This window comes from Callorhinus ursinus, unplaced genomic scaffold, assembly GCF_003265705.2.
Source record: "Callorhinus ursinus isolate GAN/ISIS: 27379988/994484 unplaced genomic scaffold, GSC_fseal_2.0 scaffold10, whole genome shotgun sequence".
Classification (NCBI taxonomy): domain Eukaryota; kingdom Metazoa; phylum Chordata; class Mammalia; order Carnivora; family Otariidae; genus Callorhinus; species Callorhinus ursinus.
Window position 1 is genome coordinate 52,866,684 of NW_027397072.1, and position 26,648 is coordinate 52,893,331.

Genomic DNA, 26,648 nt, shown 5'->3' on the forward strand with positions numbered 1-26,648 from the left:
TATTTATTTGAGAGAGAGAGAGTGAGTGCATGCACATGAGCAAGGAGAGGGGCAGAGGGAGAGAGCAGAGAATCCAGGACGCTGGGATCATGACCTGAGCTAAAGGCAGCTGCTTAACTGACTGAGCCACCCAGGCACCCCAGGTGTTCAATGTGTTTTGGTACATTTATATATTGCAAAATGATTACTACCAAAACATTAGCTAACACCTCCATCATGTCATATAATCACAGTTTTTTTTGTGTGGTGAGAACACTTAACATCTACTCTCTTAGCAACTTTCAGCTATTAGTGAAAGTATATTAGCAATATAATATACTATTATTAACATAATCACCATGATGTACATTAGATCATCTTATAATTTGTTTATCTTATAACTTACTCATCTTATAACTAGAAGTTTGCACCCTTTGATATTTCCCCATTTCTCCCACCCCTCAGTCCCTGGCAGTCGTTCCATTCTCTTTTTATGAGTTTGGCTTTTTAAGATTATACATATAAGCTAAATCATACAGTATGTGTCTTCTCTTTCCACATTGTCTTAATTTGCTTTGTAGTAAGTTTTGAAATCAAGAAGTGTGAGTCCTTGTACTTTGTTCTTTCTCAAGATTGTTTTGGCTCTGCCAGGTGCCTTGCATTTCTATATGAATTTTAGGATCATCTTGTCAGTTTGCAAAAAAGGCATCTGGAATTTTGATAGTGATTACATTGTATCTATAGATCAGTTTGGGGAGTAGTACCTTCTTAATATTAGTCTTCTGATCTACAAGCATGAGATATCTTTCCATTTTTTTAGGTCTTTAATTTCTTTTTAAGATTTTATTTATTTTAGAGAGGAAGAATGAGCATGAGTGGGGGGAGGGGCAGAGGGGGAGGGAGAGGGAGAATCTTAAGCGGATTCCACGCTGAGCACAGAGCCAGGAATGGGGCTTGGTCCTATGACCCCTAGATTATGACCCAAGCAGAAACTGAGTCAGACGCTTAACCAAATGAGCCACCCAGGCACCTGTAGATCTTTAATTTCTTTCAGTGATGTTTGCAGTTTTCAGTGTACAAGTCTTGGCACTGCTTTTGTTCGGTTTGTTTTTGTCTTTGGACTTAGCTTATGGTACATTTTTTCCATGCAGAAAATTTTCATTTTTATGTATCAAATATAAGCAGTCTTAATTTTATTTATTTATTTACTTTTTTAAGTAAGCTCTATGGCCCAGCGTGGGGCTTGAACTCACAATGCTGAGATCAAGAGTGGTGTTCTCTACTGACTGAGCCAGCCAGGTGCCCCTCAGTCTTAATTTTATTTTTTTATTTTTATTTTTTTAAAGATTTTATTTATTTATTTGAGAGAGAGAGAATGAGAGACAGAGAGCACGAGAGGGAAGAGGGTCAGAGGGAGAAGCAGACTCCCCGCTGAGCAGGGAGCCCGATGTGGGACCCGATCCCGGGACTCCAGGATCATGACCTGAGCCGAAGGCAGTCGCTTAACCAACTGAGCCACCCAGGCGCCCTCAGTCTTAATTTTAAAATGGGTGAAATATTTGAATAGTATTTCCTTAAAGAGACAGATATGTCTAAATAAGCATGTAGTATGTTGCTGAACATCATTATTCATTAGAGAAATGCAAGTTAAAAGCACAATGAGGTGCCTGCCACTTTACACCTACTATAATCCAATAGCCATAATAAAGAAGACAATAACACATGTTGGCCAGGAAGTAGAGAAACAGGAACTCTCCTACATTGCTGGTATGAATATAAAAACATTTTAGAAAACAGTTTGATGGTTTCTTGTTAAAAGTAAACCGTATGACCCTGCAATTCCACTTCTAAGTGTATAGATACCTAAGAGAAATGAAGAGAAATGCATGTTAATGTTCTCAGCAGCATGTTCATAATAGCCAAAAATTGGAAACAGAACAGTTATCTGTCTGCTGGTGAATGGATAAACAAAATGATATATCCATTGGATGGAATGCTTTTCAGCAATTTAGACAATGAAATACTGATAAAGGTTACAATGTGGTTGAACCTAGAAAACAGCATGTTGTGTGAAAGAAGCCAGACATAAAATACCACATATTATATGATTCCATCTGTATGAAATGTCCAGAAAAGTTAAATCTGTAGAGACAAGAAAACAAATTAGTGATTGCCTGGGGATGGGAATGGTAATTGACTGTGAACGGCCAGAGGGATCTTTTTAGTGTGATAGAAATGTTCTCAAAATGGATTATAGTGGCAGATACCTAACTCTACAAATGTGATGACTATCATTGAATCGTATACATAAAATGGGTGAATTTTATGGTCTGTAAAATATACCTCAGTAAAGAGGTTTCTTTTTTTGTTCTTAAGATTTTATTTATTTATTTGAGAGAGAGAGTACGACCGGGGGTAGGGGTGGGGTGGGGGGAGGGAGAAGCAGGTTCCCCACTGAGCAGGGAGCCCAATGTGGGGCTCTATCCCTGGACCCTGGGATCATGACCTGAGCCCGAAGGCAGATGCTTAACAAGTGAGCCCCCAGGTGCCCCTCCATGACCAAGTTTAACTTCAGAGCTTCTAGTTGTTTTTCAATTGCAAAATAGAAAAAATATCTATATATGTATATGAAATACAAATATATGAATGAGCTTAACAAAAATTATTTTTTCCCAAAAATTAATTTTAAAAATTCATTGATGATGATCACTTAACATATCATTAAAGTAGAAAAAAAAAACTTTGCTCATTAAGGGAGGAACTGCTTTGCCAATTATCATGGTGAAACCTTAAGGTGCTCTGTATAGTTTTAGCATCATCATAGGAATTCCACTTTTTCCTCTTTTTTTTTCTTTTACTTTTTTTATTATTCTCTGTAGAGGGCAATTTGTTAGTATCTTTCAAAATTACAAATGTACATTTCTTTTAAAAACTTTTAATTTTGGGATAATTTTAGATTTATAGAAAAGATAAAAAATCATACAGACATTCCTATATACCCTCACCCAGCCGTCCCAAATGTTAACATTTTACCTAACCATGAGACATTTGTCAAAACTAAGGTTTTAACACTGGTACAATACTACTAACTCTACTACATACAGACTTTATTTGGATTTCACCAGTTTTCCCACTAATGGCACTTTTTTTTTAAGAATAAACTTTTTTCAAAAAGATTTTATTTATTTATTTAAGAGAGAGTGAGAGCGTGCAAGAGAGAGCACAAGTGTATGGGGGGGTGGCAGAGAGAGAAGCAGACTCCCTGCTGAGCAGGGAGCCCGATGCAGGCAATCCCAAGACCCTGGATCATGACCTGAGCAACAGCAGATGCTTTACCGACTGAGCCACCCAGGCACCCCAAGAATAAACTTTTTTTTAAAGATTTTATGTTTAATGAGATTCCTGGGTGGCTCAGTCAGTTAAGTGTCTGACTCTTGATTTTGGCTCAGGTCATGATCCTAGGGTCATGAGACTGAGCCCAGCATCAGGCTCCTACTCAGCAGGGAGTCTGCTTGAGATTCTCTCTTCCTCTGTCCCTCCCCTCCACTTGTGCATGTACTTGCACTCTCTCTAAAATAGAGAGGGGGGTGCCTGGGTGGCTCAGTTGGTTCAGCGACTGCCTTCGGCTCAGGTCATGATCCTGGAGTCCCGGGATCGAGTCCCGCATCGGGCTCCCTGCTCAGCAGGGAGTCTGCTTCTCCCTCTGACCCTCCCCCCTCTCATGTACTCTCTCTATCTCATTCTGTCTCTCAAATAAATAAATAAATAAAATATTAAAAAAAAATAAAATAAAATAGAGAGGGAACACAAGCGGGGAGTGGGAGAGGGAGAAGCAGGCTTCCCACTGAGGAGGGAGCCCGATGCAGGGCTCGATCTCAGGACCCTGGGACCATGACCTGAGCTGAAGGCAGATGCTTAACGACTGAGCTACCCAGGTACCCCCCAGATATTTTATTTTTAAGTAATCTCTACAGCCAATGTGGGGCTCAAACTCAACCCCAAGATCAAGAGTCACATGCTCTACTGACTGAGCCAGTCAGGCACCCCAAGAATAAACTTTATTTTAGAATAATTTCACATTTTCAGAAAAGTTGCAAAGATAGAATACAGGGGGCTCCTGGGTGGCTCAGTTGGTTAAGCATCAGGAACCCTCCTACATTGCTGGTATGAATATAAAAACGTTTTGGAAAACAGTTGGGTGATTTCCTACTTGGTGGGAAGCTTGCTTCTCCCTCTCCCACTCCCCCTGCTTGTGTTCCCTCTCTCACTGTGTCTCTCTGTCAAATAAATAAATAAAATCTTTAAAAAAAACAAAAACAAAACAAAACTTGGTCACAGAGGTAATTGGTGGTAAAAGGCAAACTAAATCTTTCATCTTTTGACTTGGAACAACCTTCTCTTCTAAGAACCCCTGTGTGGCTGAATGAAAATACCTACTAAAGAAGTTTATTGACCTGGAAAGGAAATGCTGTGTAAACAGGCTACTGTCTCTAGATCAGGGGATTTTAATGGGTAATTTAGGCCCCCCTGAGAGGACATCCAGCAATATCTGGAGACATTTTTATTTTTTTGACCACTTGGGGAGGAAGAGTTGACTACTACTGGCATCTAGTGGGTAGAGACCAGGGATGCTACCAAACATTCTGCAATGTATAGGACAGTTCCCCACAACAAAGAATTATCCAGCCCTAAATGTTAGTAGTGCCAAGATGAAAAAATCCTGCAATAGATCATATTTCACAAAGCTTTATTCACTTAGTGGATACTCAACAAATATTACAGTTGGGAGATTAATTCATAGCACCAGTGAAAAGGTGAGCAGTCTTAGACTTTTCTTACTTGTACTTTACAATTTGTTGATTAACAAATAGACTATATGGGGCACCTGGGTGGCTCAGTCGTTGAGCATCTGCCTTTGGCTCAGGTCATGATCCCAGGGTCCTGGGACTGAGCCCTGCATCGGGCTCCCTGCTCAGCGGGGAGCCTGCTTCACCCTCTCCCACTCCCCCTGCTTGTGTTCTCTCTCTCACTGTGTCTCTCTCTCTGTCAAGTAAATAGATAAAATCTTTAAAAAAAATAGACTATAGAACATGTGGAGGGAAAATATTTTATCAAGATCATCCTTCGGGGTCAGGGGGCAAGAGCAATACTAACAGCCTATTTCAATATCACAAGCAGATTACCTTAAAAAATATATTGAACTTTGGGGTGCCTGGCTAGCTCAGTCTGTAGAGCATGTAACTCTTGATCTTGCGGTTGTGAGTTTGAACCCCATGTTGGGTGTAGAGATTACTTAAAAATAAAAAAAAGTCTTAAAAAAAGAAGTTGAACTTTAGTTAATGAGTGCTGAATTGATGCCTGTAAATTACTTTGAAATGTTAGGGACGCCTGGGTGGCTTAGTCAGTTAAGCGTCTGCCTTCTGTTCAGGTCATGATCTCAGTGTCCTGGGACTGAGCCTGAAGTCAGGCTTCTTGCTCAGCAGGAAGTCTGCTTCTCCCTCTGCCCTCCCCCCCCCACACCCCCGACTCGTGCATCTGAAAATTTTCATAACACTGGAGGGGAAATCAAAAGCAGAGATTCACACTCTTCTTTTTTTTTTTTTTTAAAGATTTTATTTATTTATTTATTTGACAGAGACAGCGAGAGAGGGAACACAAGCAGGGGGAGTGGGAGAAGGAGGAGCAGGGAGCCCGATGCGGGGGGGCTCGATCCCAGGACCCTGGGATAACGACCTGAGCCGAAGGCAGACGTTTAACGACTGAGCCACCGAGGCGCCCTGAGATTCACACTCTTCTTAGCAGACACTGGAAACCACATTGCTGATTTTGCTGGGTGACCTCAGGCAAGTTACTTTTTTTTATGTCAATTTTTTTTAAAGATTTATTTATTTATTTTAGAGAGAGGGAGCATGAGCAGGGGAGGGGCAGATGGAGGGGGAAGAGAGAATCTCAAGCAGACTCCTGGCTGAGCACGGAGCTCGACTTGGGGGTTGATCTCAGACTCTGAGATCATGACCTGAGCCGAAATCAAGAGTCGGAAGCTTAACCAACTGAGCCACCCAGGCACCCCTCAAAATGTTTTTTAGCATTTTATTTTTATTTATTTATTTATTTATTTATTTATTTATTTATTTATTTATTTTAGAGTATTCTTTATGCCCAGTGTGGGGCTCACACTCAGGATCCCTAGATCAAGAGTCACATGCTCTACTGACTGAGCCAGCCAGGTGCCCCAGGTTACTTAACTTTTTAATTTTCTTTTTTTTTTTTTTTTTTTTGATTTTTTTTTTTCATTTGACAGAGAGAGAAAGAGACAGCGAGAGAGGGAACACAAGCAGGGGGAGCGGAAGAGGGAGAAGCAGGCTTCCCGCGGAGCAGGGAGCCCGATGCGGGGCTTGATCCCAGGACCCTGGGATCATGACCTGAGCCGAAGGCAGACGCTTAATGACTGAGCCACCCAGGCGCCCCTTAACTTTTTAATTTTCATGTGAAGTGTGGTGGTTGTTTGGCTCAAATGAGATACTAGTATTGTGAGGTTCAAATGAAATAATGTGAAAGCACTTTGAAAAGCATAAAGCACTCTAAAATATAACGCATTATTATTGGGAAGGATGAGTTTTTGGCCAGTTATATGTCACGGCTCTGGGTGTTCTTGACAGCTACTGATGTAATGACATTAGCACTGTTTTACCTGCTTTAAGTTGGAAGTACAAAACAACCATTTCCCCATAACAATTTCTGTCACATATTTTTCAAATAACCTGCAGAAGACTTGGATTCCTTTTCTAAGAGGAGAGAATCATACTATTTTTATAACCTTAATATTTTTGTTGTCTTACTTATAGATTGCCAGGATCTCCACTTAGGGCAGTGGGAATCTTCTTTGACTCTGGAACACTGGGCAGGAGCTTTGCCATTGGCTGGCCAAGAAGGAGGAGGCAGAATGTCTGCATTGTTACACCATAGAGTTCAAACTTCAAAAGACTTTGGGTTAAACAGTATCATTTACTCTGCAAATGATTATGTCTTTGCCTGTCCTCTATGATCACAAACTAATGAAACACCTTACGAATTCAGGTTACACTGTTTTCCAGATGCTCTGGCAGCTGATTCAGGTAGGATTGCGCCGGGTTTTGTGGGGAATGGTGGAAAGGAAAGAATTCATCTTTCCCGTTCTCCAGTTCTTGTTCAAATTAAACATCTGTGCATGTAAAAATTAGGTTAACTAATCTAGGTTGTTGTATAAAACCATTTTGAGCCTAGGGAAATGCTTTAGTTATTATATTAGGATTTTTAAAATATATGATATGAACGGCAAGGGTTCCTTCACTTTTGTTTGATGGCTTAAGTGAATGTTCTGTTTGAGGGTACAATTTGAAAATGGTAGCTAACCTCTTTACATTTTACTTTCTGTACTAAATATCATAAATGATTTTAACTTTGTGTATGTGTGTATATGAATGTATATTCATGCTGATGGGCTTATTGCTTTTTCTAGGGCCTTTGAGAAATGGAACCCAACTCTCTAAGGACTAAAGTCCCAGCTTTCTTGTCTGATTTGGGGAAGGCCACATTGAGGGGAATCAGAAAGTGTCCCCGATGCGGCACATACAATGGAACCCGGGGACTGAGCTGCAAGAACAAGACATGTGGAACCATATTCCGCTACGGGGCACGGAAGCAGCCCAGTGTTGAAGCTGTCAAAATCATCACAGGCTCCGATCTGCAGGTTTACTCAGTGCGGCAAAGAGACCGGGGCCCCGATCACCGATGCTTTGTGGAGCTAGGCGTGTCAGAGACGACAATCCAGACGGTGGACGGGACAATCATCACTCAGCTGAGCTCCGGACGGTGTTATGTCCCCTCATGCCTGAAAGCTGCCACCCAGGGCGTAGTGGAAAATCAGTGCCAGCACATCAAGCTGGCGGTGAATTGCCAGGCAGAAGCCACCCCTCTGACTCTGAAAAGCTCGGTCCTGAATGCAATGCAGGCCTCCCCAGAAACCAAGCAAACCATCTGGCAACTGGCCACGGAACCCACAGGTCCCCTCGTACAGAGGATTACCAAAAACATTCTGGTGGTGAAATGCAAGGCAAGCCAGAAGCACAGTTTGGGGTATTTGCATACATCCTTTGTGCAGAAAATCAGTGCCAAAAGCTTGCCCGAGCGCCGGTTCTTCTGCTCCTGCCAGGCTCTGAAATCACACAAGTCGAACGCCTCCAAGGATGAGGTGGCCCAGAGATGTATTCATTTCTTTGCTTGCATCTGTGCTTTTGCCAGTGACGAGACATTGGCTCAGGAATTCTCAGACTTCCTAAATTTTGATTCCAGCGGTAGGTGGTGTGTTGACACAGTTACTCTGTTTTTCTAAAATGGCAATGAAAGAGTTCCACTGATGGCATTTGGAGATTGTCCTAGCAACCTTCAGAAGCAGTTGCTAGATAATTCAAATGAAAAGCATTCCTTCTTTTAATCCCAGTCAGCACACTTGCATAAAGGTTGGTTGGTTGATTAGTTGGTTGGTTGGTTGGTTGAAATTAATGATCAAGAGACTTGGGCATTTTTACTGAGACAATGAATCTAGCAAAAGTTAGCTTTGCTTTGCCCTTTTTTTTTTTAACTTTTTCACAGATGCCCTATGTTTAAAGAAACAAAGAATAAACAACAACAACAAAAAAACCTTTTATTTTGGGTTGCTTGCTTGTTTCTTATCTTTGAAGATGAGGAAAACTCAAAAGATCTTTGAAGACTTACAGCAAGTCTTTTGTTGTGGTTTTTAACAGTATTATCTTGTAGACGCTTTTTATTTTCATTTCTTAATGATCTTTAGTTGGCAGTAGCTCCCAACTTTTTAGTTTTATTTCTCTGTAAAGTCTTTTATCATGTTAATGATCCATGAACAAAAACCTATGTCTTGGGGATTTCTTTAAAAGAAATTATTTTAAAGTGGGCAATCACTCCATAATTTATTTTTTACTAATTAATTTTTCTCTAGGCAGGGGCCCATACTTACACTTGGATGGTATTAATAATTAAGAAATCTGGGGTGCCTGGGTGGCTCAGTCGTTAAGCGTCTGCCTCCGGCTCAGGGTGCTGGGATCCAGTCCCGCATCCGGCTCCCTGTTCAGCGGGAAGCCTGCTGCTTCTCCCTCCCCCACTCCCCCTGCTTGTGTTCCCTCTCTCACTGTCTCTCTCTCTGTCAAATAAATAAATAAAATCTTTAAAAAAAATAATTAAGAAATCTGTTGTATTTTAGGTCTTAAAGAGGTTATTGTGCCCCAGTTAGGTTGCCATTCAGAATCGACAGTAACAGCTTGTGAGTCTACTGCCTCTAAGCCAAAGAAGAGGAAGAAGGAGGAAGTACCTGGTGAGAAACCGTTTGGGTTGTTTGTTCAGTGGTGTTGTCTTTAGAGATTGTTTTACTCTATTTTATGTGTTTCACTGAATCTTAGCAAATACAGAAATAATGTTTGTTATGTTTTTTAACTTTTTTAAAAAAGTTTTCTCGTCCACTGATGATTCTTTGTCAAGTGGAGCTAAGAGTTTGTTCTTTTGGCCAAGTATAAGATCTAACCAGACTCTACTTTTATTATTGTATATGTTGTTTATTTTTATTTTTTTAAAGATTTATTTATTTATTTTGAGAGAGTGAGAATGAGAGAGAGAGAGAGAGTACATGAGAGGGGGCAGGGTTAGAGGGAGAAGCAGGCTCCTCGCTGAGCAGGGAGCCCGATGCGGGACTCGATCCCGGGACTCCAGGATCATGACCTGAGCCAAAGGCAGTCACCCAACCAACTGAGCCACCCAGGCGCCCTGTATATGTTGTTTAGCCCTTAAACATTTGAACTAGTCTTACACCTTAATCTGCCTTAGGACAGTGTAATGAAGTTTTCATCCATAGAGTGTTTTTAGAAATTTGTGATAACAGTTAATTATATTTTCCAAACTAATTTAAGAGTGTAGTTTCTTAGCTTCATTTTCAATAGGTGGCACCATATGTATATTTTTTCTTTTTGAATGTAAATGTACCAGTGTCAGTTAAGTAGTCAGATAAATCAATATGAAAATACTGTTCTAGTAAATAAGTATTAAAAGACCTAGACTCTAAACAAAAGAAAAATATTCCAGTCCACATATGTGGGTAGAAACATTTTTGTGGGTAGAGTATTTTTAGAGGTGGGTCATATGGTCATATGAGCACAGGAGTTTTGGTGCTGGGATGTTGGAGAAAGATGGAGAAACAAAGTGACATGGGTATTTCTGTTTTTAAGAAGTAATTCTGCAGCAGTATAGAGCAGAGATTGTCATTAAATGTTTACTTACTAGTCTTGGGGCGCCTGGGTGGCTCAGTTGGTTAAGCGACTGCCTTCGGCTCAGGTTGTGATCCTGGAGTCCCGGGATCGAGTCCCGCATCGGGCTCCCTGCTCAGCAGGGAGTCTGCTTCTCCCTCTGACCCTCTCCCCTCTTGTGCTCTCTATCTCTCATTCTCTCTCTCTCTCAAATTAAAAAAAAAAAAAAAAAAATCTTAAAAAAAAAAATGTTTACTTACTAGTCTTTCCCAAGAAAACCTGAAATTCAAAAAGAAAGTTCTTTTTTTTTTTTAAGATTTTTATTTATTTGAGAGAGGGAGAGGGAGCAAGCACGAGCAGATGGGAGGGCCAGAAGGAGAGGGAGAAGCAGACTCTCCACTGAGGAGGGAGCCCGACATTGGGCTTGATCCCAGGACCTGGAATCATGACCTGAGCCGAAGGCGGACACTTAACCAACTGAGCCACCCAGGCACCCCCAAAAAGAAAGTTCTTATCCTTTGACTCAGTAGAGCTGATTCTAAATAATTGTTTTTTTAAAGATTTATTTATTTTATTTTATTATTATTTTTTTAAAGATTTCATGTATTTACTTGAGAGAGAGAGCACAGAGGGAGAAGGAGAAGTAGACCCCCGCTGAGCAGGGAGTCTGACGCGGGGCTTGATCCCAGGACCCTGGGATCATGACCCGAGCCGAAGGCAGATGCTCAACTGAGCCACCCAGGTGCCCCAATTTATTTATGTGAGAGAGAGAGTGTGTGTGTGCATGTGTGTGAATAGGGGGTTATAAATAATCTTTTATGAGAAAATAATCCTTGATACAGGAAAAACATTTTGTCCACAGATACTCATTTTACAGATATTTATAATATTTAAAAATTAGAAAGTAAGAGCCAACCACTAGGGATAGTTAAATAAGCCATGGTCAAGCTACTTGATAGACTATCAGGCAGCCATTAAAAATTATTATAAAGAATTATAAAAATTAGTATAAAGTATTATAGGGGTGCCTGGGTGGCTCAGTCAGTTGAGTGTCTAGCTCTTGGTTTTGGCTTAGGTGGTGATCTTAGGGTCCTGGGATTGAGCTCCGTGTCAGGCTTCGCGCTCAGTGTAGAGTCTGCTGGAGATTCTCTCTCCCTCCACCCCTACCCCTGCTCGTGCACGCACACATACTCACTCTTTCTAAAATAAATAAATCTTTTTTTAAAAAAAGAGTTATTGGGGCACCTGGGTGGCTCAGTCGTTGGGTGTCTGCCTTCGGCTCAGGTCATGATCCCAGGGTCCTGGGATCGAGCCCCGCATTGGGCTCCTTGCTCAGCGGGAAGCCTGCTTCTCCCTCTCCCACTCCCCCTGCTTGTGTTCCCTCTCTTGCTGCCTCTCTCTCTGTCAAATAAGTAAATAAAATCTAAAAAAGAATTATTATAAAGAAATGTTTAGATAACTCAGGTAAAAAACAATGCTCAGTTAAATTTGAGTTTCATACAAATAATTTTAGTATAAGTATGTCCCATGCAATATTTGGAACATACTTATATTGAAAATAAAACTATTTATTTGAAATTCAGAATTTTTTTTGCTAAATTTGGCAATCCTGGTACAATCACGGTTACTTAAAATCACAGAATAAGTAAAATCAACTATTTACACACACACACACACACACACACACACACACACACACACACACAAAGACAATAGTTCACCAGAAAATTGATAGTGATTTTCTGAGAGGTGGGAGCAGTGGGCAAATTTTTTTTCTTCTTTTCACTTCTAGGTCCCTCACCCACACCCCGATTTCCTGTAAAGAGCATATGAAACTTAAAATGTTATGTATAAAGTCTAATGCTAATTCCTTCTAGAAACTGAAGCTAACTTAGAAATTAACAAAGATTTTTTATATCTTAGACTCTTCAGAAATTAATATTGAATCAATTTCTCTTCTGCAGACATGTTATTAAACACTGTAATGGTTTGTGGTTTAGGTGCACAGACGAACAGTTCACTACTGTCTCAGGATGCAACGAGCAGTCATCTAAGGAAAGGTGGCCTGAAAAAACCTGTGGTTGCTTCTTCATTAAAAAGGCAGGGTAAGTTTCCCTTCCCCAGGGTAGGCTAAAGAGGTGGAAATCATCCTAAAGAAGCCCAAAGCGATATAATGGAAAGAAATGTTGCATGTTATCCCCCAGAGAGTGCTAAGATAAACAGGAGCAGGCACTGAGGCTGAGGTCTGTTCTGTCCCACTGGCTTCCAATCCTAGTCAAAACCAAATCGTGTCTTTTAAATAAGAAATGCAGCAAAAATTACTTCGTGTCTTGGCAGCACATGTTCTGTAGGATATTTTCCTTTTGTTGCTTATTACCCACATGCAGTTGGTATGGAGTCTCAAAGTTGAAGAAGAAACATATTTTACAATTGTGCAGTGATAAATATTTGTTGAGAAAGACAAATCTAATCTGTTCTCCAAAGTTATAAATTTGGGGGTGCCTGGATGGCTCAGTCAGTAGAGCATGCGACTCTTGATTTCAGGGTCATGAGTTTGAGCCCCACATGGGGTGTAGAGATTACTTTAAAAAATAATAAATAAAATAAAAGTCAACGTGTGTTAAAAAAAAATTAAGTTTGAAAACATATGTGAAAGTAGTAGCATGGGTATCATTCTGAACTTATGAGACAAAATGACTTAATTTGAACATAACATATATTTACCTTTCTAATCAGAATAATTAAATTTATACATTTGGGGATCAACATTTTCTTAACTCTCATATATTATGGCTGGGTGATTAAAAACCAGACATCATTCCTGCTCTCATACTCTGGTTTTGAAGACAAGACCAGTACATAAATAGCAAATAATACAAGACCAACTTATAATTAACCAGTTAAGAACTTACACATTCCAGGAATAAATGTTCCTGGAACATTTAGGTTCCAGAAGATCAGGGAGTGTGATCAAAAATATCAGGAAGGGGGCGGCTGGGTGGCTCAGTCAGTTAAGTGGCTGCCTTTGGCTCCTGTCATGATCATAGGGTCCTAAGATAGAGCCCCGGTTGGGCTCCCTGCTCAGCGGGGAGTCTGCTTCTCCCTCTCCTCACCACTTGTGCTCTCTCTCACTATCTCTGTCGTTATTTCTGTCTCTCTCTCTCAAATAAATAAATAAAATCTTAAATATATATACATATATATGTATATATATGACTTGAACTTAAAAAAATATATCAGGTAGAAGATTTTTTTTTTAAGATTTTATTTATTCACTTAAGAGAGAGGGAGAGAGCATGAGCAAGAGAAGAGGCAGAGGGAGAGGGACAAACAGACTTCCCACTGAGCAGGGAGCCCAATGCAGGGCTCCATCCCAGGACCATGAGACCATGACCTGAGCTGAAGCAAGATGCTTAATCGACTGAGCCACCCAGGCGCCCCAGTTAGAAGATTTTTAACATCACTTCCTTTGGTGCAAAGAAAATATAAAATAGAATAAAATAGCTTTTTACGCAAATTATCGCTATATACATTTACCTAGTGAGGATTTAGTTTCAAATGAATAGTAGCAGTGGCATCATTATCTCCTGATTTATAGATCTCTAAAGCAGCCGTTAGGGGCACCTGGGTGGCTCAGTTGGTTAAGCATCTGCCTTCGGCTCAGGTCATGATCCCAGGGTCCTGGGATCGAGTCCTGCATCGGGCTCCCTGCTCAGTGGAGAGCCTGCCTCTCCCTCTGCCTCCCACTCTCCCTGCTTGTGCTCTTTCTCTGACAAATAAATAAAATAAAATAAAATAAAATAAAATAAAATAAAGCAGCCGTTGTACAAGGCTGTTCTTCAATTTGTGGCTTTTTTCCCAGAGATTTTATTTTGTTTTTCAAAGATTTTATTTATTTATTTTTAATATTTATTTATTTATGAGAGAGAAAGAGAGCAAGGAGGAAGGGGAGAAGGAGAGAGAGTCTCAAGCACACTCCACACTGAGTGCAGAGCCCGACGTGGGGCTTGATCTCATGACCCTGAGATCAGGACCTGAGCCAAAACCGACCACACCACGCAGGTGCCCCTCAAAGATTTTATTTTTAAGTAATCTCTATACCCAGCATGGGGCTTGAATTCACAACCCGAGATCAAGAGTTACATGCTCTACCAACTGAATCAGCCAGACACCCCTTCAATTTGCAGTTTAATGTTGAAAGGCTGCAAACTTACTATGGTTAATAATCTTAAACCCATTAGTATCTCCACAGCTTTTCACTTTCTTTTTTGTAGAAGGATTCTTAAAGATCAAAAACAAGGGGCGCCTGGGTGGCTCAGATGGTTAAGCGTCTGCCTTCGGCTCAGGTCATGATCCCAGGGTCCTGGGATCGAGTCCTGCATCGGGCTCCCTGCTAGGCGGGGAGCCTGCTTCTCCCTCTGCCTCTGCCTCTCTCTCTCTCTCTCTCTGACTCTCATGAATAAATAAATAAAACATTTAGAAAAAAATCAAAAACAAAAACATAGAATCTTCCATTTTACTTAATGTATCTAAATTTCTTTGAATTTGAACTTATTGCCCTTTTCTGTATAAAATCCTCAGCTTTTTCGAACATCAGCTAACTGTTGTTTCTGTAAAAAAAGATAAGTTACTGAAAAGTTTTTTGTTTGTTTTTCCTAGCCTCCGGTCAGCTGTTGGATGAGGCACAAGTGACCTTATCCTTCCAAGACTGGCTGGCCAGCGTCACAGAACGCATCCATCAAACCATGCACTATCAGTTTGATGGTAAGTATTGGTCACCTAACTTGGCTATTGCTGAAAGGAGGAGAAATTAAAGTAATTGTGTTGTAGTTCTTTTTTTTTTTTTTGATTTTATTTATTTATTTGACAGAGACAGAGACAGCGAGAGAGAGAACACAAGCAGGGTGAGTGGGAGAGGGAGAAGCAGGCTTCCCGCTGAGCAGGGAGCCTGATGTGGGGCTCGATCCCAGGACCCTGGGATCACGACCTGAGCTGAAGGCAGATGCTTAATGACTGAGCCACCCAGGTGCCAAATTGTGTTGTAGTTCTATTCTGGGTTTTTTTAATTAAGTTTTTATTTTAGTTCTAGTATAGTTAGCATACAGTGTTGTATTAGTTTCAGGTGTACAAAATAGTGATTCAGCGATTCCATACCTCACCCAGTGTTCATCACAAGTGCACTTCTTATATCCCCATCACCTATTTCCCCATCCCCCAACCCACCTCCCCTCTAGTGACCATCTGTTTGTTCTCTATAGTTAAAGAGACTGGTTCTTGGTTTGTCTCTTCTTTTTTCCCTTTGCTCGTTTGTTTTGTCTCTTAATTCCACATATGAATAAAGTCGTATGGTATTTGTCTTTCTCTGACTGACTTATTTTGCTTATCATTATACTCTCTGGCTCCATCCATGTCATTGCACATGGTAGTTCTATTCTGTTTTTGTTTTTGTTTTAAGATTTATTTATTTAATTTAGGGAGAGAGTGAGAGAGAGAGTAGGGTAGAGAAAGAAAGTCTTAAGCAGACACCGCACTGTGCATGGAGCCTGACAGGGGCCTCGATCTCAGGACCCTGAGATCATGACCTGAGCCCAAATCACGAGTCGGAGTCTCAGCTGAGCCACCCAGACGCCCCTAAGAGCCACTCTTAAGTTATATCCAGGCAGGTAGGGGTTCTGGATGTTTCCCCTCTGTTGGGGCTAGCCTGTTGGGTAGTTTTTTGTTTTTTGTTTTTTAAAGATTTATCCATTTATTGTAGAGAGGGGGTTGCAGAGGGGCAGAGGGAAAGAGAATCCCAAGCAGATGTCCTGCTGAGCGTGGAGCCCGATGTAGGGCTCAATCCCATCACCCCAAGATCATGACCTGAGCCAAAACCAAGAGCCAGATGCCAAATGACTGAGCACCCAGGTGCCCTGATTTTATTTTATTTTTTAAGTAAGCTCTACACCCAGTGTGGAAATTGAACTCATGACCCTGAGATCAGGAGTTGCATGCTCTACCCATGGAGCCAGCCACTTGCTGCCCTCCCCTTGGACAATTTTTAAGGAAAAAGTCTGAACTCTTCTGACCCCTCCCCTGAACACTCTTTCTGCAGACTTTTTGTTGACCCTTGTGTCTTGCAATTTTCTTTAAGAGGTTTGTTAAGTATTTTCAAACATTTTGCCTGCTTTGAGATCATATTCAGAGAGAAAGGCCAATGCTTATTGGATAAACAGTGTCCTGACTTTGGGGTCTGCAGTACTCATGACCCAGACCATCTGAGTGGGAGCTTGCAGTTACTTTGCTTGGACATGAATGCACATAGCAAAGGCCTGGGGACAGTGAGCAGGAATGAATCAAGTTTACCTTCTCAACTCAGCCTCATTGTTCTCATCTCATTTCATATACTCTTTAAAGGGAAAGGTCTGGGCTGCGGTGGTGTTTACGAAACAGGGGATTTAAAACATTATCTTCGGTGGATGACAAGGGCCTGCTGTATTTGTTACAATTATGAGGGACCAAGAGTAGGGCTGGTAACAGTGCTTGACTCATAAAGGTCAATCAAAGCCTTCTTTTGCTTCTGTATAAAGCAGCCTCCGTGGCAGTTTTAGTTATTATTGCCACCCAGTTCCATTTCTTGCACTTCTCCCTACACGTCAGAAAGCCCACTGAGTTTCCCTAAATGAGTTTCTTCTTATTTGCTGTAGGCAAACCAGAGCCACTGGTGTTCCACATTCCTCAGTCCTTTTTCGATGCCCTGCAACAAAGAATATCTATAGGAAGTGCAAAGAAACGGCTTCCCAACTCCACCACAGGTATGGGATTTTTTTCCTCAGGAATAGCAGTAGATGTCTTGACTTTAAAGAATTATGTTTAGAAAAACCATGTGGAATTTTCAGGATTAGGACTTTGGGTCACATGCTCAGAGCATGAAGCCTTAGCCAGTCAGCTCTTGGAATAATGATCACCCTCCTCAAAGGCCCCATACTTATTCCAGTAAGAGGTAATGGAAAGATTCAGAAAGCACAAACCTGGTAAAAGAACAATGAAGTGCAATAAGGGTGCCCACCAAGAAGTTTGATATTTTTTTAAATTTATTTTATTTTTTTAAAAAGATTTTATTGATTTATTTGAGAGAGACAGAGCATGAGCATGAGCTGGGAGGAGGGGGAGAGGAGGAGGGAGAAGCAGGTTCTCCGCAGAGCAGGGAGCCCAACTTGGGACTCGATCCCAGGACTCTGGGATCATGACCTGAGCTGAAGACAGACGCTTAACTGAGCCACCCAGGTGCCCTGAAGTTTGATATTTTTAGATATGAACCCATTTCAACAAAAGCATTGCAGTCTCCAATCATTATTTGGGCTGGCGTCTTATAGGCATACAATGGTATGTATCAAAAACAAAAACTTGGGGTGCCTAGGTGGTTCAGTCGTTAGGCGTCTGCCTTTGGCTCGGATCATGATCCCAGGGTTGTGGGATTGAGCCCTATATCAGGCTCCCTGCTTTGGGGGAAGCCTGCTTCTCCCTGTCCCACTCCCCCTGCTTGTGTTCCCTCTTTTGTTGTGTCTCTGTCAAATAAATAAATAAAATCTTAAAAAAACAACAAAACACTTGTTGGGGTGTCTGCGTGGCTCAGTTGGTTAAGCGTCTGCCTTTGGCTCAGGTCATGATCCCAGAGTCCTGGGATCAAGCCCCACATCGGGCTCCCTGCTCAGCAGGGAGCTTGCTTCTCCCTCTCTCTCTGCCTGCCGCTCTGCCTACTTGTAATCCCTCTCTCTGTCAAATAAATAAACAAAATCTTTAAAAACAAACAAACAGGGCGCCTGGGTGGCTCAGTTGGTTGAGCGACTGCCTTCGGCTCAGGTCATGATCCTGGAGTCCCGGGATCGAGTCCCGCATCGGGCTCCCTGCTCGGCGGGGAGTCTGCTTCTCCCTCTGACCCTCCTCCCTCTCATGCTCTCTGTCTCTCATTCTCTCTCTCTCAAATAAATAAATAAAATCTTTAAAAAAAAAAAATTAAAATTAAAATAAAAAAATTAAAAAAATAAATAAAAAAATAAAAACAAACAAACAAACTTGTTTTTCACGACTCCTAATTTTTGATGAAGGAAGATTTTATTTTTAGAGTAATTCTTAGGCTTGGAACGCTTATATTTGCATTATTGTGGTGCATATTTCTTGGTTTTCCATTACATCTTCTACTAGAAATGTCAAGATACTTATTAGGTAGTGTAAGGAAATAAGAGGGAGAAAAGAAGGAAGAAAGGATGGCTCAGCAGCAAATAGCCCAAGAATAACCACAGCTGGAAATCAATGCTGTTTCTTTAGTTAGTAGTTATTTGACGATGTGATAGGGACTGTTTGAGGTTTAATTCTATCTTTGAATAGTCCAAGCTGTGAATCAGTTTAGGGCCATGAAAATTTTGTCTTCACAGCTTATCTATCTGAGGCAGCATTCTTTCTTTCACGTTAAACTTTAGGCCTCCTAATACATTAATTTTAACCCATCCCTTCTCTATTTTTGCAGGCCCTTTCGTGAAACCCTTTTTAACCCTGCAGGCAAGGCATCAGATTGGCAACCACATTAACTAGCTTAAACTCCATATAATCCTTTTAAGAACTATAATTTGACCTCTGATATATCTGAAGTTGTAAGAGATTGTAAGAGGCTATCTTATAATGGAGCCCAGTGTGTGTAGCTGTATCAAACAAAGAAATGTATCTTTTTGTTGTTGTTGTTTAAGAAATAAGTTTCTAAGGTAGCAAAAATAAAGTAGTATCTCAAAGAAGCATCAGAGGCTTTATTTAGCAGAAATCCATATATTTATCACATTTTGCGAAACCCATTATAGATTTGCCTCTAGAATTTCTTTTTCAAAGTGCTGAGATTCTATAAGGAGAGGTTAGCACTGCACCAAACTTTCTAGAAACTGGATAACATGTACAATGAAAGAGAATGTTATTTTTTGGTAGTCTAATCATGTTCCCTTTTTACATTGAAGCTTTTGTTCGGAAAGATGCATTGCCACTGGGAACCTTTTCCAAGTATACCTGGCATATCACTAATATCCTGCAAGTTAAACAAATCTTAGATACTCCAGAGGTAAGAGGGTGTTCCTGCAATAGTAGGAGGGCAAAGGGGGGAAGAGAGAGAAACAAGTGCAAGAAGTGTGTTTGCACGAGTTCTTTGAGTTATAGACACCAAAGAGAATTGCTTTTTCTCCTACTAAGAGATTATTCAGAAATATTCTTAGCTGTCTGGTGCTATGATTTTAATGGCTATTTCTTATGGCTTGAAAAAGTATCCTAAGTTGGAGTATTCCTTTTCTCTGCCTTTGGGATCAGAAAACAGAGATCATTTTTCTTGTAAATTAAATAACGAACCCCTACTAGCTATGGTGAGCCCTAGATTAACTGGCAGGGAGCTAGAAAGTGTATAAATAATTTGAGATGATACACTATTTGTAAAGTCAGTGAACCCAGCACAATTAAAGGCTTCTCCACAAACTGCAGTTTAGTCCTCATTAGAGAAATGACCCTTAATTAGTTTGTGTTCTTTTTTGCAAGGGAAATAGACATTTTTAAACATTTTCTTTTTCAAGCAGATCCTGAAAATTTGAGGGTTTTCCCTTCCTACAGTAATGGAATAATGTAGAAAATTCAGCATAGTATGATTGGATACATTAAGATTAGCTTGATTGCAAAGCGTTGTTACATTCAGAAAAAAAAAATAAGTTGTTGGGAAGCCATAGAACTTAATTGTGAGCCCTAGAAAAGGCCTGTGTTAGCACTAAAGACATTTGAGAAACTCTTTAAATGTCAGTGTCACAGAGACAGTTTCTGGCCTAGAGCAGGGGTTCAGGGAGGCACTGTCAGGCGAGGGAAGAGAGCTAAGAATCGTGGCGTGTCGGTCTGCTGGCCATTACTTACCTGCATCACCTCATTCAGACTCACAGCCATGCGTTGGCATTAACTGTATTTTGCAGATGAGAAACAGGCCGTGAGAAGCTCACCGTGCTGTTTAGTGGCAAAGACCAGTTCAAGTTCTGTCTGGCTCAGTCCCAAGGATGGTGTGAAGCAAGCTGTGAGGTCAGCTACAGGCACTACAGTGGGGCTTCTAGGAGGAGAATGATGCTAGCAGAATGGCAGGGGAAGGAATAAAACGGATTTGAGAGCAAGTCCATGCCAGTAGCCATTGAATAGCCGTGAAGATGTTAGGGGTTCAGTTCATATATACTTTGGCTGGGGTTCAACTTAAAGTTACAGAAGAAAAAGGAAAGCCATGAATGATATAAAGGAGAAAAGGCAGATTAGTTGACAGCGTTTACTTGAAAATACAAGAGGAAGTTTTAATTGGAGTGTACTTAACAAAAAAGAGTAAGTAAAAGATCTGTCATCATCCAAATGTTTGTCTACTTTGAGTTTTTCCTTTCTTACCTTTTTTTGGTATTGTCTCCTTGTCCAGATGCCCTTGGAAATCACTCGGAGTTTTATCCAGAACCGGGATGGGACTTATGAGCTGTTTAAATGCCCTAAAGTGGAAGTAGAGAGCATAGCAGAAACCTATGGTCGTATAGAAAAGCAACCTGTGTTGCGACCCTTGGAACTAAAAACCTTTCTCAAAGTTGGTAAGTGAAATTGTGCTTTCAATAGTGCATCTTCCTTAGAGGGTCAGCTGTGTGCATCGCACTGTCGTAGACTTTGGATCTTGACCTTAAACAAATATTCATTCATCTTGTAAAGGCATTCGTGGAATAAAGTGTTTTGTGTCTTTTGAAACAATGCTTTTAACATAAAATTACAGGGGCGCCTGGGTGGCTCAGTCAGTTAAGCGTCTGACTCTTGATTCCCGCTCAGGTCATGATCTCAGGGTCGTGAGATCGAGCCCGGCATCAAGCTCTGGCTAGGTGTGGAACCTGCCTGGGGTTCTCTTTCTCTCTCTCCCTCTGCCCCTCCTCAACCCCTACTTGTGCACAGGCTCTCTCTTTCTTTTTCTCCAAAAAATAAATTAATTAATTTAATTGACTTAAATGATGCGGGGGGCACCTGGGTGGCTCAGTTGTTAAGTGATTGCCTTCGGCTCAGGTCATGATCCTGGAGTCCCGGGATCGAGTCCCGCATCAGGCTCCCTGCTTGGCAGGGAGTCAGCTTCGCCCTCTGACCCTCCCCCATCTCATGTGCTCTCTCTCTCTCATTCTCTCTCTTAAATAAATAAAATCTTTTTAAAAATAAATAAATAAATAAATGATAGGGGGCATCTAGCTGGTTCAGTCAGTGGAGCACATGACTTGATCTCAGAGTTGTAAGTTCGAGTCCCATGTTGGGTGTAGAGATTACGTAAAAATAAAGTCTTTAAAAATAAATAGAATAGAATAGAATAAAAGTGGGATGCTTGGGTGGCTCAGTCATTAAGTGTCTGCCTTCGGCTCAGGCCATGATCCCAGGGTCCTGGAATCGAGCCCCACATTGGGCTCCCTGCTCCGCGGGAAGCCTGCTTCTCCCTCTCCCACTCCCCCTGCTTGTGTTCCCTCTCTCGCTGTGTCTCTCTCTGTCAAATAAATAAATAAAATCTTTAAAAAAAAAAAGACATCACCAGTAGATTTTAGTATCTTTCCTTTCAGACTCTCTTCTGTGCATGAAAAGAATTTATAAAGCATGGGATCATACCGCAGCTGCTTTTTTTTTTAAAGATTTTATTTATTTATTCGAGAGAGAGAATGAGAGAGAGAGAGCACGAGAGGGAAGAGGGTCAGAGGGAGAAGCAGACTCCCTGCTGAGCAGGGAGCCCGATGTGGGACTCGATCCCGGGACTCCAGGATCATGACCTGAGCCGAAGGCAGTCGCCCAACCAATTGAGCCACCCAGGCACCCCCCAGCTGCTTTTTTAACATAAAAATATATCATGAACAGCTTTCCATGTCTATTTTCAACATTATTTTTTAACTTTTTTTGTCATAAAACATACATAATATAAATTTTTTTAAATGTATGTATGGTTCTTAGGCATTAAGTACATTTACATTGTGCAACCATCACTACCATCCGTCTCCAGAACTTTTTTGTCTTCCTCCACTGAAACTGTACCCATTAAAGAGTAACTCCCCACTCTCACCTCTCCCCTGGTCCCTGGCAACCACCATTCTACTTTGTGTTTATTAATTTGACTACTTTAGGTACCCATCTAAGTAGACTCATACAGTATTTGTCTTTTCTCTGACTGGCTTATTTCACTCAGCATAATGTCCTTAAGGTTCATCCATGTTGGAACATGTGTCAAAATTTCTTTCCTTTTTTTTTTTTTTTAAAGTGAGCACTGTGCCCAACATGGGACTTGAACTCACGACCCCAAGATCAAGATTTGCACACTCTGCTGACTGAGCTGTCAGATGCCTATACTGTATTTGAAAGCTATACTGTATTATTTTTAATTCTGCTAGTGTTTTATATTTTTTCAAAAGCATTCTTTAACCAGAGTTTTTCTTTTTTTTCTTTTTTAAAGATTTTATTTATGTATGTATTTATTTATTTATTTATGTATTTGAGAGAGTGAGAGAGCAGGAAAGTAGGCAGAGGGAGAAGCAGACTCCCCACTGAGCAGAGAGCTCAACATGGGCTCTATCCCAGGACCCTGGGATCATGACCTGAGCCGAAGGCAGATGCTTAACGACTGAGCCACCCAGGCGCCCTCCCTGAAATTTTCTTTTGGATAGGTATACCAGTAAGCATTTTCTTTGATTCTTCTTGTTTTTCTTCTTGTTTTTCTCTTAGTTTGTTGTGTTGTTTTTTTTTTTTTCATTTTCTTCTTTTTTTATTCCTGAACAGAGTAACATCTGTTCATCCTCAAATTTTGGAATGGTACTAATCAGTATTCCTTCCTTCCTTCCTTCCTCCCTTCCTCCCTTCCCCTTCTTTCCCCTCCCCTCCCCCCTGCTTGCTTGCTTTCCCTTTCTTCCTTTCCCTTCCTTCCTCCCTCCCTCCCTTTCTTTCTTTCATTTCTTTCTTTGTCTTCAGGCAACACTTCCCCAGATCAAAAGGAGCCAACACCTTTCATCATTGAGTGGATCCCAGATATCCTTCCCCAATCCAAGATTGGCGAGCTGCGGATCAAGTTTGAGTATGGTCACCACCGAAATGGGCATGTTGCAGAGTACCAAGACCAGCGGCCACCACTGGACCAGCCCTTGGAACTGGCCCCTCTGACCACCATCACTTTCCCTTGAGGCAAAATGAAACAGTCTTTTGCTGCTAAATTTGCACATCCCCACCCCTTGACAATTTTAAATACTAGTTAGGCATTTAGATGGCCCTGTTCCTTAGTGAACTGCTCTTAGCTAAGATACAATTTCTCAGCGCATTCGAGTGGATTCTTGTGAAGAAAAACTCTTCTTGTAAATGGCCTTTTTGGTGCTGCTGTGTATAGTCTTCATTATAAATTGGGTGATATTTCTAGCTAGAATTTTTAAAGGAACAAAAAGGAAACCAGCTCACTTTCCTTCTTCAAGGACTCCCATTTAGAATTTGTTTCAACCTTTTTCTAATTCTCTTAAGAAGTTAGCAGCACTCCGCCTTACACCAACAGTGTTGGAAAGTTAGTAATACCCTGGTTAGGGCAGAATGTTAAGGACCATCCTGACAGAGTTCCAGTCATGCCCTTTTATCTTGTTCTCAAATAAAGCACAATGTCACTAGTTTTTCCAAAGTATGTATCATGTTGGCCTGATGATAAAATTATAAACCTTTGGGGAGATTTCAGTAATAGTGAAATAGGAAAAAGAGGTCCATGTGTTCAAGGGACTATTGACATTTCAAACTAATGCTTCTAATTGCTTATTTCATTGATATTTATTTCCTTCTCTATTCTCAAAAAAGACTAACAGTAAGATTCAATTCCTATTGCTGAGTTCATTGATCACAGAATGGAGATACTGAAAGACACAGAAGTGGAAGCCTGTGTTCAGGGAGAAAAGAAGGAAATGAACATATCCTATATGCCTACTATGTCCCAGGCACTCTCATTTACGTTCCCAATCATTTTTCTCATTTAGTCCTCATCGTTCTTTGAACTTAGGCCTTACCCCTTCTTTTAAGTTAAAGAGACAGCCTCTCTCAGGTTATCTTCCTGGAAACAGCATTAAAAATAATGTTTCATTTTACTGCAAAGGACATGTTCTTTCTACTTTATCATGTTTCTTTGATATAAATTCCTTGTAATTCATTGTCCTTGGGAACACAAGAAAAATCCATATAAGGGAGGCTCTTGGTTTTCTTTTGACTGTAAGTAACAAAACCCCAACTCTAACTAGCTCAGGCAAAAATGAGAATGAATGACTGGTTCATGGACTCTAACATAGGGCTGGACAGCTGTCATGTGGTGGCACTGGGATGTGACTAGGCCTCAGGAACCCTGGAGCCCTCGCCCATGTGACCCATCACTGTCTCTCCTGGGGTTTCACTCACTCTTAGCACTGAGCAGCTCTCTCTGGCCAGAATTCTGACTCCTGAGGTGCCTGAAAGTGTGACTTCTTCCACACTAGAGCAGGACTGACTGCTCTGCTCTGTCTCTCATCCAAAGGGCAAAGACCCAGAGGAAAGACTGATGGGCATTTTTGGTAAAAGGGGGAGCTGGGCCCTTAAGGTGGGGGGTAGGCAAATTAAGTGTCTATCCTGTGTGATTGAGGGGATAGTGTGTGAGGAGAGCTCACAATGCTTTAGGCAGTGGTGGAATTCCTTGAAGAGACTCCAGAGAGGTCCACAGAGAACTTAGAACTTGCACTGGGCTTTAAAGGAGAAAGGGTTTGCACATAAAGAGGAGAAATTAAAATTAGGTGAAGCAGAGCCTGCCTGAAAAGGAAGAACACCTAAGGAAACATAGTGGTTGGCCCATTCAAGAAACCCTTCAACCTGAGTACTTTGAGGACGGTAGTCACAGCTTTTTGACCAAGACAGATCTGTGAGTAACAAGCAATGCCTGGGTCTAGCAGTACTTGACTACAGCCACAGGGACAAGAAGCACCATCGAGGCCATAAAACACATGGCTGGGGCAAATGATCCACCCAAAGAGGCGCACACTCAAGTGCTAAGGTCTTCACCCAGGACCACCCCAGCGCACCATCACAGCCCATCAAAATCTGGAATAGGGTTCAGAGTTACGGTTACTGTTCTATAACTTGACATCCTTTCTAACAGGTCAAGCATGGGCCTAGGAGTACCAACCAGTGGGACTGCTGCACCCACTCTCAACATCCAAACACCTCTGGGACACCACCAGCATTGACCTCATTTCAGATTTACCCCACACTACCACTACAGAGTGATCCTAGATACTTCACCAGAAAAGGGCTCTTCAAACCCTGCACCCACCTGCCTCCCCACCCATCCACTCTTGCACCTGCTATCCATTGTACACCACCTCCATTAGTCATAGGAATCTCCCATCCCTGGGAGATGGCTGTTCAGCTGCTGCCTTTCAACATTGCAGCCACCATTTGTATTCTGGAGTGAACAGCTCAAAATCTTCCATGTTCACATAGCCACCTGTTTACTACACAGACTGATCATCCTTAGACTGAGTAAATTAAAAGGTCTAAGAGGGATGTTGCCTTAACTTCTCCAGACAACGTGGCTGCACCCCTAATGTTGTGGGCACCATGAGAACAACTTGCTACTCATCCACCTGGAGCACTTTGGTTCTAACCTGTCTCATCCCTGCTTCTACCAGAACTGCTGTCATCTTAGCAGCTTGCTAGCTTAGCGGAGTAATAGGCCACTGACAGACCTCCTGAAAATCTGACTCCAAGAACCACCCACCTAAGCGAAGGTCTGCAGGCCTGCCACCTGGCTCTCTCAAGGTACCAGATGTCATCAGCCCTTTGGCCTTCTCGGCCCAGCAATTCCCAGTCACAGAAGTCCATCCTGTCTTTCACAGATTCCTGTTATGTCCGGTCTGCCAATAACCTGTGCTTCCCTCCAGCCCACATGTGCACACACATGCACACACACCACACACACTCCAGCCCCCTGCGTGAGTAGGTGGCCCCTAGCCCTGGCCACTTACAGAATGCAACCTATGTATGTCAAATAAGAGGCACTGTTCCATCAGCATCTGGTTCCCCCCTGTCAGGGCCCAGAACTTACCCTCTGCTAGAATAACCCCGGGAAATCCCACTGTATCTGCTGAAGGTGAGAGAATGGGCAGGGATTGCTCTCCTCCAGCACTTTGAATGACCTGGACCCTCTCAAGAATGCGTCACATATAACACAGAAAAACCAACCACAGAGAAAAACCTTACCCATTAACCTAATTCTCTTTTTTTATCTCCCAGATTCTGATTTCCTAGTTTTCTTCCTTTGCATTTGGTGATATTTTTTTAAAGATTTTATTTATTTATTTGAGAGAGAGAATG

General features: G+C 41.5%; 1 protein-coding gene across 5 annotated transcripts in view; it reads left to right on the top strand.

The window, feature by feature from the left end:
- CUNH2orf42 (chromosome unknown C2orf42 homolog) overlaps positions 1 to 24,397 on the top strand; it is a 64,093-nt gene extending 39,696 nt beyond the window's left edge. Inside the window, exons 2-11 of one of the 5 annotated variants that reach the window (XM_073897563.1) lie at positions 5,670 to 5,822; positions 6,825 to 7,094; positions 7,478 to 8,312; positions 9,266 to 9,346; positions 12,269 to 12,373; positions 14,928 to 15,032; positions 16,952 to 17,059; positions 19,247 to 19,347; positions 20,710 to 20,872; positions 23,256 to 24,397. In XM_073897563.1, coding sequence (XP_073753664.1) covers positions 7,490 to 8,312; positions 9,266 to 9,346; positions 12,269 to 12,373; positions 14,928 to 15,032; positions 16,952 to 17,059; positions 19,247 to 19,347; positions 20,710 to 20,872; positions 23,256 to 23,464 — 1,695 coding nt within the window. In that variant the 5' untranslated portion in view covers positions 5,670 to 5,822; positions 6,825 to 7,094; positions 7,478 to 7,489 and the 3' untranslated portion in view covers positions 23,465 to 24,397. Of the gene's footprint in view, positions 1 to 5,669; positions 5,823 to 6,824; positions 7,095 to 7,477; positions 8,313 to 9,235; positions 9,347 to 12,268; positions 12,374 to 14,927; positions 15,033 to 16,951; positions 17,060 to 19,246; positions 19,348 to 20,709; positions 20,873 to 23,255 lie in introns of all 5 variants that reach the window. The other 4 variants (XM_073897562.1, XM_073897564.1, XM_025868479.2 and 1 more) reach the window with 4 other exon arrangements.
- The last annotated feature ends 2,251 nt before the right edge of the window (positions 24,398 to 26,648 follow it).